General features: G+C 41.2%; 2 protein-coding genes and 2 non-coding genes across 4 annotated transcripts; 3 read left to right on the top strand and 1 right to left on the bottom strand.

Annotated features, from left to right (window-relative positions):
- Positions 1-2130: 2130 nt before the first annotated feature.
- LOC119015100 (polyadenylate-binding protein 1A-like) lies at positions 2131-9216 on the top strand. The gene is made up of 14 exons (XM_037090755.1): positions 2131-2933; positions 4826-5019; positions 5390-5505; positions 5816-5955; positions 6058-6152; positions 6245-6382; positions 6729-6824; positions 6916-7282; positions 7411-7521; positions 7628-7767; positions 7896-7980; positions 8178-8308; positions 8470-8569; positions 8807-9216. The coding sequence occupies exons 1-13, from the start codon at positions 2741-2743 to the stop codon at positions 8560-8562; spliced, it is 1899 nt and encodes a 632-aa protein (XP_036946650.1). The 5' UTR covers positions 2131-2740; the 3' UTR covers positions 8563-8569; positions 8807-9216.
- On the top strand, positions 4460-4596 carry LOC119017471. Its single transcript, XR_005074435.1, has one exon. It is a non-coding gene; the product is annotated as a small nucleolar RNA SNORA5 (small nucleolar RNA).
- Positions 6469-6605, top strand: LOC119017470. The gene has a single exon (XR_005074434.1). It is a non-coding gene; the product is annotated as a small nucleolar RNA SNORA5 (small nucleolar RNA).
- An 880-nt stretch (positions 9217-10096) lies between the features above and the next one.
- On the bottom strand, positions 10097-13014 carry LOC119015113 (type-4 ice-structuring protein LS-12-like). Its single transcript, XM_037090791.1, has 4 exons — positions 12923-13014; positions 12003-12071; positions 11783-11906; positions 10097-10466 (listed from the first exon to the last, which is right to left on the bottom strand). The coding sequence occupies exons 2-4, from the start codon at positions 12049-12051 to the stop codon at positions 10265-10267; spliced, it is 375 nt and encodes a 124-aa protein (XP_036946686.1). The 5' UTR covers positions 12052-12071; positions 12923-13014; the 3' UTR covers positions 10097-10264.
- Between the last annotated feature and the right edge of the window lie 5183 nt (positions 13015-18197).

Here is an 18197-nt window from a genome sequence, read left to right as displayed (position 1 = left end):
CCGCAAAGATACCGAAAAAATGAAAAGTACAGTATACTTTTAATATGTGTCTGGTCTTTTGTGATCACTCTGTTCATGCGTGCTTTATTTTCATCACCTCTGTTGGTTATGGTGAATTAAACATAGTGTAAAATGCATGGAACCTGGAGAGTGGCGGCAGACTTGTGGTTCAGATGGAAGCATCCTCCTCAGTGGCAACACTGCCCTCTGCTGATGGTAATGACTGCAAAGGGCCACGTGTGATGCATGTGGATTCACCATGAATCTTACAGAAAATGTTTATTTGCTTATGCAGCATCCAAAATGAATAGTCCAAGACCAAACTGACTGACTTAAAAAAAAGGGACATGAGATGACGTGATGCAATGATTTGATTTTTGAATAAATGTCAGACTATTCCTTTTCACCGCCACAGCACACAGTTGTTAACCTTATACAAGCCAAAGTAAGCCTTTCACATTATGCTATATATCATTAGGGCCCATCTTATTGGTGTTTGTGAGCAATTTTTATTTTTTTTTTACTGTAATCAGTGGCCTTTGAAGACAAAAAGCCCTCTTGTGGAGTGAATAATGTGCTCTCATTCTTATTCAGATAGCAGCTGATAAGGCAATCATGCGTAACACATTTGCTGAAGGACCATGAAGGCTTCTCAAATTTGGAATGTCAAGAGTGGTGTTGCTGTAAAATGACACACCTAAGGCATGAGCAGCCCCTGACTATCACAGTATTCTACAAAGTACTCATCCCCATACAGCATCCCAAAACAAAAGACTGCTGTGGTCAATACAGTGAGTCAATGTCAGCCTTTTATTTATTTATTGAATACCAAGACTTCATTGTTCTTAATTTACATTACAAAAATGCATTAACAGCACAAAACGAACAAAAAGACAGCTTTTTTGTTTTTATCATCTGATATGGAGGTGCTGTATTGTTTAAGTTCATTCATAAAGTGCAGGAACGTTGGCTGGGATTCTGTCCACTTTTTCTTATGAATATGCCCCCCCCCCAAAAAAAACCCCCAATATGTAATATATTAATAATTGACTATTAATGATAAATAGTTGTATAATATACAGCATGGCATTTCCCATCGAACATAAGTATTTAAACATCTGTCTTAAATTTCTTTCTCTGAAAGTTGGTGACATCAAATGAGAAATACTCTTTTTTTTCCCCCCAGTCCTCAGAAATCACAGTTGTAATCAATGTTCATTTTGAATTTCACTGGGTAGATTCTGTGTAATATCTTAGAAGACACTGAGGTCGCCTGGAATGCTGCTCGGTTGTGGAAAAATAGTCTCCCTCTGGTGCTCATCAATGCAGGGATCTTGTTCTTTCAAAATCCTCAACAAAGTCTGAGGCACTCAAGAGAGTTAAAAGTTAAAAAAACAAAAAAAAACAACAACAACAACTTCAATTTATCATGGCTGCTGTATCACAGCATTTGTAAAAACATGCTCACGCTTTTTGGCCACTAAGGCCTTCATTGGGGCTGTACAAAATGGTTACCTTTGAGCTTTTACATTACACTTCCTTGGTGTTAATACAGTATTTATTCCAAGTTTCCCAAGCTTACTCCCACTGTATATCACTGAGTTATGAGGACTCTTTGGCCATCTTAGTCCCACCAATATAAACATTTCTCATACGTTCATACTCAAAATTTGGAGTTAAATCAGCAACACCAGAGTTTAAGGACACTTTCTGGAATGGCAATGTCAGAATGACTTTACTCCCACGTGTGGTAAAATAGAGTCCTAGTTTTATACAGGATGTCTCTATTGTAACATGTGAAGTGTCTATGGGGTGAAAAGTTATGATGTCAGTGCTTGCCTAAGGGAAGTTTATAAACTAATAGGATTTTTTGTCAACAGAGGAGTCACACATAAGCAGAAATGTGATACCACCATCTTGATCAAACGGATGACGGGGGAAGATATTCCAGATACTGCCCTGGCCTCCGTTTCAGCCTTTAACAGTGCGTTTTTTACATGATTTCATCATCATGCGTACAGCTGCGGTCAACACCCCTTTGTTGACTTTTTTTTCCAACTGTACTGCAAGGCGATTGGTTCGTTTCGATGACGCGCCCGCTGGTATATATGAAGCAACTTCCTCGTTGGTTCCTCCCCCTCAACCCCGGCTGTTAGTGGTGTGTGAGTGCGTGTGTGCTCCTGAGCTCGCTCGGCACACATTCTATAAAAAAAAAAAATACAAAAAAAATTTCAAAACATAAAACAACCAAAAAATCATATTCTTTTTAATTTTTATTTTCATTTTTTATTTTTTTTTTGTAACAAGTCGGTGAAGCTGGAGTAGACATCCGAGGACAGGACGGTAACGTATAAGTAGGAGCTGCCTAGAAGAAAAAAAATCGGAACGACTAAAGTGTCAGTTGACGTGTTACTGCTACAGAAGCGAGGCCAAGTCACGTTCTATTTGCTTGCATCGTTGTGTGTCAGCTCTGAGTGACAGTTTTAATCCCGTTACAAGTCGACAGTCTGCCATTTTAATACACTCACCTTTTAATTTTTTTTAAACTCAAAAGCACCTCAAACTCATAAGGCAACGGTTTGCTAACGTGTACCAGTAGAAATTCTGCCCCGAGCTGACGTGACGCGAGGGACCGTTAGGGAACCGAGAATTCTTGGTGGGAAACTTTTTTTAAAAAACATTTTTTGGGGGAAAATTAAGCTTCGTCCGAGCAGGTTTCGAGCGTACACGGGCTACGAACATGAACCCCAGCGCTCCGAGTTACCCCATGGCCTCCCTGTACGTCGGGGATCTGCATCAAGATGTGACAGAGGCCATGCTGTACGAGAAATTCAGCCCAGCCGGAGCCATCCTGTCGATCCGGGTCTGCAGGGACATGATCACCCGGCGTTCCCTCGGATACGCCTATGTCAACTTCCAACAGCCAGCGGACGGTGGGTACTTTATCAGTGTGTGTGTCTAAAAATCACGTTTGTTTTAAGTGACAGTCGGTGACAAGTGAAATGCTCGCCTTTTCCTCTCTACACGTGACTGCGGCCGACATGTTGTCGGTGGGTCCCCTCACTTGAACCCTCCCAGCAGTGGCGTAGCAGAAAAGCACCATGTCTGCCTGCGCTGCCCTGCCCACCCCAGTCATGTAGCAGTGGGCTGCTAGCTAGTTAGCTGGTTAGCTCGCTGCCAGCTGACAGCTCACTGCCTGTGTTATCTCGGCTCTGTCAGGACAACACCCTGACTGTTCAGCCTGAAGTGCTGACACTGTACTTTTCATTATATCCGCCCTGCTTGGTAGTTTTTGTGTTGATATTAACATTCATGAAGAGAAGAGAAGAAAAGAAGAGACAGAAATATTATGCCAACTCCCTAAAAGTGTTAGAGTATGGTAGTCCTGCATGCCTGACAGCCAAACGTCTCCCCTCTACAAAGTCTTTTCTGTCCTTTCTTGATAAGAACACTGATCTAAATCTGCGGTTGCTTCACTTGGGTGTGTTTCGGTGTTTTCTACTGAGATATATCCTGTTCAGACTTTTTCAGTGTCTTAATATGCCAAGTATTATGGGTGGGGCTGTTCAGATAAAATCCTCCATCATCCTCTGTGTAATTTCATGTACCGGTGACATCAGCTATATAAAAATGAGATATTGTAAGCTTTCTCAAACCAGACCGAATTGGCAGATTTGTTTTTGTTTATTCAAGAAATGTAACGCCTGACAAATAAGAATATTCCACCACATTGATACAGAAGTTTTTCTTGATAGGAAAAATGCATTTCTTACCACCATGGAGTAATAATTGCTTAATAGAAAATGACAAGATGATGTGGCAAAAATTTAAGGGAAGATTGCCTAAAAATGTGAATATTTGCAGTTTGTCCCATTGTTTCATGATAGTAAGATGAATATTTAGGGTTTCTGCTGTTTTAAAAAACAAAACAAGCAATATTGATATTTCAACTTGGGTGCAGGCAAATTGTAATGAACATTTTTGACATCTTCTCTATCAAACAGTCATTGAATGTGTTATAATCAAATGAATCTGTAATGAAAATAATTTTTTTTAACGCAGCCGTAAATGATACAGATAAGTTAATGTCATCTCCAATTTATCTGTATAACTAACTGCCTCAGTTGTTTAAAGTTTCAAAAAATTCTACTGGTCTGAGTTTGCAAGCTATCACAGAGCGCTAATGCATTTTGCTGGTGTACATGTGACCAAGATGGGCCCGGTTTGAAAGTTTAGACAAGGGGAAGTGAATGAATGCAGCAACGCATACTGCCAAGCTGCCCTGGAGCAACAGACTCAAAGGAAGCCGACACCTTCAACAGTATCGTCAACACTGACGGATGTAACTTTTTAACCACAATCAAAGCATGAACCATACTTTACCATATTATTACTACCATGCTACCACACTCAACTTAATACCTTCAGCCATAATATCTTGCCAAGTATATAGAAAGACTGCAGCTTTGTCAAATTCAGTGCTCTCTCTGTAGTAGGTTGCACTGGCCAAAATGGCTGCAACAGTGACTCTGTAGTTCATGGGCCCCACATTTCTTCACTGTGGATTCTGGGGATAAATATGTACTACAGACAAAAACATTAATTAATGAATAATGGGACATTTTTAGTCCAATGGATTATTCCTCCTATATAGATAACACTAGCGTTAGTCTTGTGTATTCATAATTCATTCATTTCTTACTGAATGGGGTTCCCCTGTAGAGAAACTTGAAGATCCAGTTTTCTGACACAAAAAAACCCCCTCAAGACTAACAACCCCAACTATATAACCTAACTGATGTTTGTATTACGTTCCTTCCTTCAGCTGAGCGTGCACTCGACACCATGAACTTTGACGTGATCAAGGGGCGGCCCGTGCGCATCATGTGGTCGCAGCGTGACCCGTCACTGAGAAAAAGCGGTGTGGGAAACATCTTCATCAAGAATCTTGATAAGTCCATCGACAACAAAGCTCTGTACGACACCTTCTCTGCCTTTGGCAACATCCTGTCATGCAAGGTAAGAGATTAGTGGCCCGCTTGTATCCACCCTGGACAGGGAGATGGTCCACTGTCATTGTTGTGGTACAGCATTGTGAGTGCAGGCATCATTTGCATGCGTGTGTGCTCTTGTACTTGTCCTAGAACTGTTCGCACTAACAGATCAATAACCCGGCAGATATGATACATCATGATTTGATATGTAATTTGAAACGTCGCTTGCCTTCCAATCTAAGGAACATCACAATCTAAAGTCTGGTTAATAGAGGAGAGTGATATTTCAGGTGTGATCCAACAGACCCAAGTTTAACAAACAGAAGTTTAACATCCTGTTACTGCATGTGTGTGTGTGTGAGGCTTAAAAGCAGCACGTATCTTCTCTCTCCAAGGTGGTTTGTGACGAGAATGGCTCTAAAGGCTACGGCTTTGTGCATTTTGAGACTCAGGAGGCCGCGGAACGAGCCATTGAGAAAATGAATGGCATGCTGCTCAATGACCGAAAAGTGTAAGTGAATGCTTTAAGCAGTTTGAAACTGTTTTGGTGCCAACTCATGTGTGACGTGGAAACTTTGTTCAATTGATATTGAAGTTTGAAGGTTGCACAGTGATGCTTAAGCCCTTTCAGCACTTTCCGTTGATGTTTCTTTGCAAAGATGACTGAATAGAATTCTGTGATGATGCATAAGTAGCTCATAAACTTTACTCAACACACATAGTTGACCTAACAGTTGTGATCACCACATGTTAACCATAATTCCTGCATTTAGCATAGTTAATGTGTATTAAAATTCAGTTTTATGTCCATTTCGATGCAGATTTGTGGGCCGCTTCAAATCTCGCAAAGAACGCGAGGCTGAGCTGGGTGCCCGAGCCAAGGAGTTCACTAATGTCTATGTTAAAAACTTTGGTGAAGACATGGATGATGAAAAGCTGAGAGAAGTGTTCAACAAATACGGTCAGTCAGGGTGTCCATATTTCAAGTAGACAGCGGTTTGATCCCTTGCAGTAAAACATTAGCTGGTGAAACATACTCATTAAAGGTCTCTCTGTTGCCCAGGAAACGCCATGAGCATCCGCGTCATGACCGATGACAACGGAAAGTCTCGAGGTTTTGGGTTTGTCAGCTTCGAGAGGCACGAGGACGCCCAGAGGGTGAGAGCAGTAGCCACAATTTTCTGCTGACCACCTGAGAACGTCCACCATTTCCTGTCCCTGAGCTGACTTGGTTATGTTGTTTGTTTCAGGCAGTGGATGAGATGAACGGGAAGGAGTTGAACGGCAAGCTCATCTACGTTGGCCGCGCCCAGAAGAAGGTGGAGCGACAGACTGAGCTCAAGCGCAAATTCGAGCAAATGAAACAAGATCGCATGACTCGCTACCAGGTCTGTCTCATTTTGTAATTCGAATGCCAATGTCATAGTTTCTAATTACCTTCTGTCATATTGTCTGGTCTTGCATATAGAAAGACTGCAGCTTTGTCAAATTCAGTGCTCTCTCCTTAGTAGGTTGCACTGGCCAAAATGGCTGCCACAGTGACTCTGTAGTTCATGGGCCCCACATTTCTTTTTCATGGATTCTGGGGATAAATATGTACTACAGACAGTAACATTAGAATAACAATCAAGTGACATTTTTCAGACCATTTGCATTGAATTATTCCTACCTAAAACGCTTTTGTGTTCTGAAAAGCTAACACAAAAGTTAACACTACTTTTGTCTAATTTTCAGGGTGTCAACTTGTACGTGAAGAACCTTGATGATGGAATTGATGATGAACGTCTTCGAAAGGAGTTCTCACCCTTTGGCACAATAACCAGTGCAAAGGTAAGACCTCACATGTATACCCATCATCTCTAATGTTCTCAAGCTGTATCCAGATTCATTCATCGGTTATATTTGACTTCCTCACTCTCAGGTCATGATGGAAGGAGGGCGAAGCAAGGGCTTCGGCTTTGTCTGCTTCTCGTCCCCAGAAGAGGCCACCAAAGCGGTGACGGAAATGAACGGACGCATCGTTGCCACCAAGCCTTTGTACGTAGCCCTGGCCCAGCGCAAAGAGGAGCGTCAAGCCCACCTGACAAACCAGTACATGCAGCGCATGGCCAGTGTGCGCGCAGTGCCAAACCCAGTCATCAATCCCTACCAGCCAGCCCCACCCTCTGGCTACTTCATGGCAGCCATACCTCAGGCCCAGAACCGTGCCGCTTACTACCCAGCTGCTGGGCAGATGGCTCAGCTCCGCCCGAGCCCACGCTGGGCCACCCAAGGTGTCCGGCCGCAACGTGAGTATCACGACTCGACTTTGAGCTGTTATGTTATTAAAGTTAGGAATATGTTTGATTTTCAGCATAATCTGGTGTTTCATCTGTTTGCACTTGTGTAAATGAAGCCCCTGTTTTTGCATGTTCAGACTTCCAGAACATGCCGGGTGCCATGCGTCCCTCAGCGCCACGCCCTCAGACCTTTGGTGGCATGCGACCAAACTCCCAGGTGCCGCGCATGATGTCCACCCAGCGTGTCGGTCAGTCCCCTATACTCGGTCAACAGTCTGTCTGACTGCAACCAACATTTTACCCGCATGGCTGCTGCTTGTGTCTTTGTTTTAATGTTTATCGCTCTTGCTGCAGCTCAGACCATGGGGCCCCGACCAGCCACTGCAGCTGCTGCAGCAGCCGCCCCCGTGCGTGGAGTCCCTCAGTACAAGTATGCTGCAGGCGTCCGCAACACCCAGCAGCACATGACTCAGCCACAAGTCAACATGCAGCAGGTAGGAATGCACGTTTCTTTGTTACACCAACTGACCCACTCTGACCTGCGTGTGAGAAAAAGTTCATGTTGAGTGTGCGTTTAAAAAGGTCCTGTCTGACTTTTAATTCCTCGTGTCCTTCCCTTCAGCCTGCTGTTCATGTTCAGGGACAGGAGCCTCTGACCGCCTCCATGTTGGCTGCTGCTCCACCACAGGAACAGAAGCAGATGCTGGGTAAGTGTCAATAACAGCTCTTCCATGTTTGCTTGACAACGTCGACTCCCGGCCTCTCACCAAACAAGTTTTGCCCCAGCAAGGAAAACCATACCTGGTGTCCTGTGTATTGTAAACAACACGGGTGTTATCCCAGTAACTGGCCCTTGGCGAATGTAAATCACCTCCTATCTTAAATCCTCGGTGTCCTCCTCTAGGTGAGCGTCTTTTCCCGCTGATCCAGAACATGCACCCAAGCCTGGCAGGAAAGATCACCGGCATGCTTCTGGAGATCGACAACTCCGAGCTGCTCCACATGCTTGAGTCACCAGAGTCTCTCCGCTCGAAGGTCAGTACTGAAAGTCATTAATATTGACAAGAGTTTACCAGGACAGGGAAGTGCAGACAGTACTTGCTTTAAGACACAGGAAGGGTGGATCTTGCAGGCATTTTGACGTAATGTCACCATGATGTTGTGATTTTGATGACACTGAGCTCTTTTCTTTCTAGGTGGATGAGGCAGTGGCTGTGCTTCAGGCCCACCAGGCTAAGGAGGCCGCCCAGAAGACTGTGACAAATTCATCTGGTGTCCCAAGTGTCTGAATCCAAGGTACAACTCGTTTCCCAGAGCTGCTTTAACAAGGAGAGCACAGTGTTGTCAGGAGATTAGGGCTCCTCGTGATAAACTTTCTACTTATTAAACTCACCTGTCAACTTATGCATTCTAATAATTTTCAAGCCTTGTTACATGGTGATATCATTACATATACAAACGGGTCTTAGGTTTACAATTGTGTGGCGTAAAAAAATCCATATCATTGACGGTATGTTTGTTTCGTATTCACAGGAGTGGGGATCCTTGAGAGACTAGCTTCACCGACGGACAAAAGAATCTAACAGCAAAAAAGTTGAAAATACATAAAACAGAGTAAAAAGAAGTCAAATAATATATTAAAAAAAAAACAAACAATGGTAACAAGTCTCCAGTCAGGCCTGTAAATGAGCAGAAGCAGCAGGCCTGGTTTGTTGAGTTAAAACAATAAAAAATGCATCAAAAAAAGAGAAAAAGTTAAAATAGAAAATGTTCCAATTTCTGAGGGGTTTTAGAGGAGAGTTTCTTTGACAAAATCTGATTGAAAGCATTCCTTTCTGCCATTTTATCCTGTTTAAATGTTTGAATGTTTGGGCTGTAGCGGCCTGTTATTGTGAAATATCCCCCCTGACCTTTGCTTGCTTGAATAAAACTTTAAAAAAAAATTCGATGTGTCTGTTATTGGCAGTTTTACATATCATAATAGGTCAGAATGAGCCTGTTCCTATCACGCACAACAACCCGATAGAAGTAGGAGTCCCCAAATGTGTTCATCAGAGGTGGAAGAAGTACTCAGATCACAGTCGCAACATCACAGTGAGAAAATACTGTTGCACATTAAAGTCATGCATTAAACATTTTACTTAAAGGTGCTGTATACAGCATAAGAATTGGAAAATTCATACTCCAACTAAAGATAGCCAGGTTGTTTCTGCAGTAGTTCTGTAATAGTAGCGACTATCAACAACATGGGCTGAGCTGTAAGCTCATTCATTAATTTAGTATATAATGGAGACATGAAAGAATATGGAAATGCTTCCAGTCGGCCCTCTTTTTCCTCAAAGGTTTTTGTCATAGCCATTACATTTCGCAAAATTTACTCCATCTATTGCCAGTTTAAGAACAACAATATCAGCATAAAAATATACTTTTAAATTACTATAAGTTAAATTTCTCAAGCAGAATGGCATGTTTCAGTATGATCATTATTATTTATCTTCATCATATTAATGATGAAGATGGTTTAACTACTGTGTATATAGCTTGTGAATTTCCCCTCAGGGGTCAATAAAATGACATTCCTATGATATTACATCGAAATGTATTGATTGATTATATTTCATATTATTAAACTCAGTCTGCAAGTTCACAAGTACCTCAAAGTACGTAATTACTTTTCACTGCTGGTGTCAGTTTCTGCTCGCCAAATCAAAATGCTCCAGTGTTTGAAGGGCCAAATACATACACTCGCACTCATACAAAATGAAATTGACACAGTGAAGTTGTGTTTCCAGATTTATTGTGCTTTAGGACAGAGGTGTTAATGTCACTGTTAACAATCACTAAAAACACATTTTAGGCAGGTGTTATCTGCCTGCACTTTCAGGCCAGCCTTGAAATGCAAGTAGCTCTGTGTTAACTCGGTCCACGACTGAGGAGATGTTGGTACAGAGGCACATTTGCATCTTTTTGCATTTTTAAAGGACAATTGGTTTAGTTGGCAATGGCCTTGGCCTGCTCGGTCAGCTGCTGGAACATGGTCTCCATCTGCTTCTGGAACTCGGTGACCATGGGCTGGATCTGAGCCTGCACGCTGGCGGCCATGGGCTTGATCTGCTCCTCGACGCTGGCGGCGGCAGTCTTCAGCTGCTCCTGCACCTGAGTGGCCAGGGGTTCCAGTTGGGTCTGGATGTTCCTTTGGGGTAGAACATAATGAAAGAACATTTAGGAAGGCCAGAAATACACCCGTTTATATTAAAGTGCAGTCTCTGTTAGTGTAATGTGTCCTGGGCTTTTTCAGTAATGGCCACGTTTTGATTTCTAACAGAATAGTCAAAGTGGGCACAAGGGGCTCTGTGAAATACTTTTCAGTCATTCCTTTGCTCATTTACTAAAGATGTACTTCTTACATAAAAAAGTGACTATCACAAGAAAACATCAAGTCAGTGGTAAATACTGCAATTTTTTTTTCTTTTTTTTTCTTGTTATAAAGCCTTAGGGTCTCTACCTGATGATATCTGACAGGCATTTGACAGCACTGGAACATATAGTCAGTCAATAGAGATTAAAAGTATCAATACCCCACGTTTAAAGTCCAACATTCAAAATGTTATTGGGTATTAAGAACAAAATGGCCTTTGAGTATAACAAGTAACAGAAATCAAAATGCAAAAACATGGCCCCTGTGAGGTGGTCAGGGGTGGAAGTAACTAATTACAGCTACTGTCCATAATTACATTCATATTTAAGTCTGAATGAACACCACTTCATCTAATTAGTTACTCATAATGAAAAAAAATATAATTATGTACAGAGTACAATATGAATGATCTGCATTTTTTAGAAGACTTTGTACCAAAGTAATGTAACTGTGCTCGCTCCTGCCTTGAGTCATAAAAGTAAAGATATTGTGTTGAGTATTACTACATCAATCGTATGGAATGTATTTGAGTAAAAGTCTGATATCAAATGCAATAACTGTAGTATCAAAAGTACAAGTAAAAGCAAATAATGCATATATTTGCATGTATGTTTATACTGTATACTAAGTACTGTATACAGAAGAAGAAGTGGCTAAAGTTATCACAAAAATGCGGTGATTGAAAATTACAGTATTTTTCCTCAGTATAGTGTGTAAGTAGAGGACTTGAGTAAAATGCACTGGATCATTGTTACTGGTGCATCAGCTTGTTGACATTGAGCTTGTTGTAGTCCAGTGTGTGAAAGTGAAATATTAAGTGCTCTCAGCTTAAAAAGCAGAACATTTAAAGAAGAGACACTCGAGTAAAGCACGAGTTACTCAACTTCTAACTGGCATTTAACAATGTTCAAGGTCCAGTGAGGTCAAGCGGATTCTAATCACCATGAGTCACCGTCACGATCGAGTGTGTGTGTGTGTGTGTGTGTGTGTGTGTGTGTGTGTGTGTGTGTGTGTGTGTGTGTGTGTGTGTGTGTGTGTGTGTGTGTGTGTGTGTTGGTCGAGGTGTCGGTCAGGCGTCGCTGTATACTCACTGAGCCTGGTTGGTCAGGTCCTGGCTGCGAAGGAACTCAGTCACGTCCTGGGTCATCTTGTTCTTCAACTCCTCGAAGTACTGACCGATCTTCTGGAGATCAGTAGCATCCTGTGCGAAGCTTCCTGTGGGGGGTTTTCCAAAACAAGTCAATAAAGTGAGAGTGTTTTTCAACTTCTAAGCGTTTAAAAAGAAACCTGGACGAGAAGGTGGAACTGTACCGTGTGCCAGGGCGAGCACGGCGACGGCGACGATGAGGGAGAGTTTCATGGCTGCTGAGTGGAGTAGACCTATAAAAGCAAAACAAACTGGAGTTACTCTGATGTTAATACATTGTGGGTTCCTCTCTTCATCCTTCCGTTGAGTTCATCTTGCGACCACGGAGCAGTGCATCTAATATTCCCTGAGCATTTTTAATGTTTCAAAAGACTTGATTGAGCCACGAGGATGTTGCATTACTTTGTTTTTTTCAGAGCAGAAAGATTGTAGGGAGGCCTACTGTTGCCTCATCAGATGACTCACTGATAAAAAAAAGAAAAAAAAAGTTGTTCTTGGAATCCAGGCCTGGCTATTTGTCAAGAGGTAGTAAAATAAATATTGTTTAGTCACTCGTCATGTTTGTCCAAACCCCCACGCGTTAAGTTGCAAACTTTAAATCAGGCTTATTGAAGACAAACATGTCAAAAAGTCACAATTAACAGAATTATTATCATGATATTCAAACTGCTACACCCGCATGATTTTTTTTTAATCAAATGTGACTTTTATATCCTTTGTCGGCCTAAATTTATTTCAAGTGGGAGTGTATATCAGTGTATGTATGGACCCCTTCTGCCTCACTGTCCACATTAGAGTTTTCCCTGATTTTAAAACAAAACTGTGAAATAAAATCACAGTTGAAAAACTGCTGTCAGGGACTTTCCTTGAAAAATGTCAATCAATATAAAGAAATGATAGCTGGTTTTTCAGTAGTTTACTTTAAAATGTGTTCAAGTTAAAGCTCCTGTTTGAAATGATTTGATTCATTAAAAGCCAGAGCGAAACAAAGTTCGAATTTCAGTCTCAAGTTAAGAAACAATCAGAAGTTTTAAAGTAAAGGTGCAGTCCACGAGAAAGATGGGATGACCGGAGTTGTACTCACCTGTACGGCAGGAAGATCTGGACCGGATGGTGCCTTCCTGGAGTTCCCTCACGCTTCTTATAGTTCAGCCGGATGATGCAGCCCCGCTAAGAGCGGATCTGATTGGCTGAGATAAAGAAAGAAAACATCATTGGATGTTTGTGCCAGTTAGGGGACTCAGGGTGCTGACCCTTGCTGCTGAGTTTGCCACCTGGGCAAACTAAAGCAAAGTCCAAGAGTCCCTCTGCTGACTGTCCTGCATGAGAGTGCATCTTATCATATTGATTAAATAAAACACTTAATCACCGGTGACAGCATCACCGTGACAGTGACTACGCTGATGTTGCCACATCAGCCTCGACAGATATGATAACGGAGCAGATAGCTGACAGCAGCGTGTCTCTTCTTGTTCCTGTTTTGCCTCTCATTTCATCGCACAGTCGTAGTTGTAACAAAGACTGTGATGTCGTTTTGCTTATAACTCAAGAATCAAACTGAAAGTGGGTCGCGCTTAGTTTTGTTAATTGTGTTTTATAGCTCTGATTGAGGGATTGATGTGATCTGTGTTTGCTTTTAATAATCAGTTGCGTGTCGGTGTCAAAGGTCGACTCAGATGTCACAAACTAGGCTGCGTGTTTCGAGGAAACTAGATATCAAATGATAGTCAAAACGTAAGCGGCCACAAATTGTGCGTTTATTGGCATAAAAAGCAGGAAAAAAGAAGGAAAACTAATGTGTTCTCAGCTGAGTTGCCAGTTGCAATAAACTTTTAGTCGATTGCCGCAAACAAATTGGTGTTTCTATACCCAAGGTTCGAAAACAGCTACAGGATGGACTGTGGTTCAATCGGGTCACTTCGGTCACCCCGGGACTTTTAATCTGCAGCATTAGCAGGACAGCATTTTAGTTCATGTTAGCGTTTAGCCCAAGAGCAGAGGAGCCTCGCAGGTCTGCTAATAAGTCTGTAGACTTTTGTTTTCTTCTCATTATCTTAAACTTTAATTGTGAATGTGTACGTCTGCCGAAAGAGGAACACTACTGAATGAGGAGCAAGAGTTAAATCTCTTGTTTAGAGTGTATGCAGAGTCTTTTCTTTGGACCTTTAAGCTCCGAGATGCCAAGGATTAAAAGCAATTTCATGAGAGCTTTTTAAAACAACGCGGCCTGTAGACGTCCAGTCGGCTGTTCTTTAGGAAGACGTCTCATTCGACTCTCATCCATGTGGATGTAAACCTTCTACCTTTGGTTTACATCCAGCGGGGCTGTTATTGCTGCCAGTTTATCTTTACGGTTGCTGTAAAGTAATTAATTCTCGAGCACAGTCAGCAATAAACAACTCAAGACGGGTTGGGGTGGAGGGGGGGAGAATGGGAATACAGGGAAAATATGTGAGTTTAATGAAACCTGAACGACAATCCTATGAGTCTCTATTCATCAAGCGGTAAAGCCCCGTGCTGGAGTTTTAAAAGATTTTTTTTTCTTTTCTTTTACTGTAACGCTTCGATCAAAACCAGATGTGGGAATGTTTTCTACCGCAGATTATTCTCCTCTGTCCAGAGTCCGTCCACCGGTGGCCTGGACTCCCTCCCCCCCGGTGGAAACAGCTCAGGGTGTTTACACCTCTAGAAATGAGAAAGAGGGTGCTCCAGATGTGGAAACATCTTCGCTGCGGTATGCATGGCATGCAGGCTTGACACAGACCTGAAAACATAAATATACTGCAGCAGGAAGAGGTGGTGAGAAGAGAAAAGCATATATATTGTCAGCCAAATGTATTCTTTATTCTGTCCAGAGTTAGAATGATATTTACGGTAAGTTTACTGCCATTTGGTTACTATCAAAGGAACACTACGTTCTTTTGGAGAACATAATTCAAATCAGAATTTAGTTACTAGTTTTTTTTTCCAAAGCTGAATAAATAAACTGTTCTCAGATTAAAATATGATCCCCTTAACACCGTTTGAAGATAGAAAGGTGGCAGGGTCCGCCACATATGGACAAAGTACAACAGTATAAAACTGTGTTGTACCAGGTCAGTTTGTTTATTTGTTTGTTTTTTCTCTTATGATTAATATATATTCCTTAAAACTACAAAGTGCAATTTTTACTATTGTTGCAGGCACATTTGGGCAATGTTTTAGTGTTTTGGCAGGTTTGATTGGAGGCTGATTAAAACTACTTTATATACTTTATATAGAGTTTGTTGTGTCATATTTCATTCAGTCATGAAATGTTTTTAATGTATAAAAGTTGCAACATCTGTCCAGGAAGTTACTAAATGTAGGTGAATAAGAAATAAAATCAAAATACTAGAAAGTGTAATAGAATAAAACAGCGGTGGATCCTTCATTTACTGAAGTAATAGTACCAACATGCAAGGCAAACGCACACCATTAAAGTTAAAGTCTTGTATTTATGTAAAAAGCTAAATGATCTTAACGTATCAAAAGTAAAACTACTCTTTGTGTAGAAATACTATTATTTCTACTTATTGCTATTATTAGGCTCTGCAGTAGATTACATGATGAGATTAGTTACCTCTGCATCAGTGTGTCAACATGTGTGTAACTACTTTATATTCAGTTTGATTGAATCAAGTGTTTCTCAGCCCGGGAGTCAGGCCTCCTTCAGAGGACCACGAGATGAATCATGAGATGATTAATGAGGTAAGAAGTGAGAGGAGCCAAAGTTCTGCTGCATAAATTTATATTCACTTTTTTTTTTTGGAATCGAAATGTTGGTTAATTTTTCCCCTTCAAACTGTGCTTTCATTGAAACCATCTGTGATGTTCGGTGGGAAAATGTCCGTTTGGAGGAGCTGCCAGGAACACACAGAAATCTGAGGCGTGGTAAAGTGTCGTAACAATTTACATTAAAAAGCTTAATGTATTTTACCCTTAAAATGGATATTTGGAGATCATCTTGGCTACTGGTCACTAGTAGATGCTGGGTGAATGTTGTCAAAAAGTAAAAACGACATTATTTACGAATAAAGCAGTAGTGTGGTAGAGGACAGAATGGGACATAACTGAAGTTTCTCAAGAAAGGAGGACTAAAAATTGTGCTTAAAGGGGCTCTATGCAAAAAAAAATGAAGTTATTTAATGCTGCTGGACTGCAGATTTCTTTATGATCCCGAGTGCGTCGTCTCAGAGCAACAGAAGCTAATGTGAATTTAGAAATGAAGGGTTTCTTTGCAGGACGATTCAAAGCCAAAGTCATATGCTGCTGTAAGAGATCATCTGACCTACATAAATACTGAATGAACTGCTCACTTGCTCATCTTTTCCTCCTCTCATTGTTGATCAAATTACTATTATTATAACTAACAACCATCCTGAACACGGTTTGACCTCCACAGCACAGATGTCACAATACCACATGTTCCACAAACACAAACTACGTCTGGTTTCCAGCACAATGCAGAAGATCCATGATGGAGGCTTTTTTATTGTGAAAAGTAACCAGCATAAAAAAAAAAAAAACAGCTCAATGTAGTCGGTAGAAAGAACTGAATTGTAGTAGAATAGAAGAATGAAATGGGATATAATGGAAAATAATCAAGTAAAGTAACCTCAACACAAAACCACTGTTATTTTTCACCACTGGGTTGTGCCAGAGTCAGACATTTTACAGAGCAGCTTATTGTGAGGTACAAAGTGTGACTTTTTGAAATGCTGTCCTCGTTCAACAGTAGTGAGAGAACCAAAACTATAAATGAAAACTGATCCACGATCACATTATCAGCCTAAGGCTACACAATCTCATGATTACTGCCTCATTTTTTAAAATACTGATACTATTTTAACCTCTCAGTGCAAGGGCAATATTTTCGATGTGCAACTTATTACTGTGTTTTGGGTATTGTTGTCTTGATTAGGAATGCACTGTCATGGCAGTAACTGTACATATCTTATTTTACATAAACATTATTAAAAATGTGATGTGTTCAGTGACTGTTTCTGTAGCAGCAATATGTGCATGTTGTTGATCCTACTAGTAGTTTCACCATCACACACACACACACACACACACACACATATATATATATATATATATATATATATATATATATATATATATATATATATATATAAAGAGAGAGAGAGAGAGAGAGAGAGAATTTAAAGGTGCAATATGAAAACATTCTTAGAAATTAACTAAAATGATCGATGTGGGTGAATAAATAGCAGTTTCGTCATTATGGTGTTGATAATGTGCTGCAGAGATATCCATCAAAGTTAGCATGCTAATCAGCTAGCCCCAGTCCGTCCCGCTCCAAAGCCCGGGGTCCCCAGGCTCCAAGTCCAAACCACTAACTGCAGGGCTAACTGAGCTAACCATAGCTGCAGTTGCAGTAAGCGTGTTATTTGTGTTATCTGTTATCTGTTTTTGACAGGATGCCGATTCTTACACAATGCACCTTTAAGAATATGGTATTGTGACATCTGTGCTGTGGAGGTCAAACCATGTTTAGGACGGTTGTTTGTTTAATAATAGTCATCTGATTAACAAAGAGAGGAAGACAAGATGAGGAAGTGGGGGGAAAGACATCAGTTCATTCAGTATTTAGGTCAGAGGATTTCTAACAGCAACGTATGGCTTTGGCTTTGAATCCTCCTGAATTAAAGGTGTCTACACCACGGAGGCCGGCGTCACTAACAGCGGACCCCAAGTAAAGTGAGGCAGGGAACACACAGCAACTTGTCCGAACTCAGCATTAGAAAATATCTGAAAAACAACATCAGTGTCCAAACCGAGCTGAGCTGCATAGCTGAGGTTATTAACAGATGTAATGAAATGAGAACACGCCCTCCAGTGAGCCAAACACTCATTACAGCCGTTGATATATGCCTTTGTTGATTTTCCCTTCTGTGTGTGTGTGTGTGTGTACTCTAAAATAAACAGTGATAACAGGCCACATCTCAGGCGTTAGATTTTCATACAGTTCTTGGAGCCTGGGAGTTTTTTCAGCGTACTGGAATTTGTTAAAAATGTGTTTTTGCAGATTCAGCTCGAGAAAAGATGTCTTCAAAATGCTCCCTGGTTCCTCCTCTGGCCTCAAACCCGACCGCAGCAAGAATGAGAAATGACACACAAGCTCCAGAAAGTCATAAAAAAAAAAAAAAAAAAAAAAAGCATTTAGGAAGCACAAGAGGAGGTCCCATTTCCTCTTTGTTCTGCACAGAGCTGGTGGTCCCCCCTGACTCAGAGTTAGGCCCACGTACTCCACACATGCATGATATGTTACACTGCTCCAAAAAAAAAAAAAAAAAGAAAGAAAGACCATCGTCTCT

The sequence above is a fragment of the Acanthopagrus latus genome, chromosome 3 (genome assembly GCF_904848185.1).
Source record: "Acanthopagrus latus isolate v.2019 chromosome 3, fAcaLat1.1, whole genome shotgun sequence".
Taxonomy (NCBI): Eukaryota; Metazoa; Chordata; class Actinopteri; order Spariformes; family Sparidae; genus Acanthopagrus; species Acanthopagrus latus.
Note: the sequence above shows the minus strand (reverse complement) of the source record. Positions and strands in the feature narration are given on the sequence as shown.

What these genes read in the sequence shown, in the direction of transcription:
- LOC119015100 (XM_037090755.1), top strand. Translation starts at nt 2,741, where the DNA reads ATGAACCCCAGCGCTCCGAGTTACCCCATGGCCTCCCTGTACGTCGGG. An exon ending in ATCGCATGACTCGCTACCAG is followed by an intron (nt 6,383 to 6,728) that starts GTCTGTCTCATT and finishes TCTAATTTTCAG; the next exon opens with GGTGTCAACTTGTACGTGAA. An exon ending in GCACAATAACCAGTGCAAAG is followed by an intron (nt 6,825 to 6,915) that starts GTAAGACCTCAC and finishes CCTCACTCTCAG; the next exon opens with GTCATGATGGAAGGAGGGCG.
- LOC119015113 (XM_037090791.1), bottom strand. Translation starts at nt 12,051, where the DNA reads ATGAAACTCTCCCTCATCGTCGCCGTCGCCGTGCTCGCCCTGGCACAC. An exon ending in CGTGCTCGCCCTGGCACACG is followed by an intron (nt 11,907 to 12,002) that starts GTACAGTTCCAC and finishes AACCCCCCACAG; the next exon opens with GAAGCTTCGCACAGGATGCT. An exon ending in GACCTGACCAACCAGGCTCA is followed by an intron (nt 10,467 to 11,782) that starts GTGAGTATACAG and finishes TCTACCCCAAAG; the next exon opens with GAACATCCAGACCCAACTGG.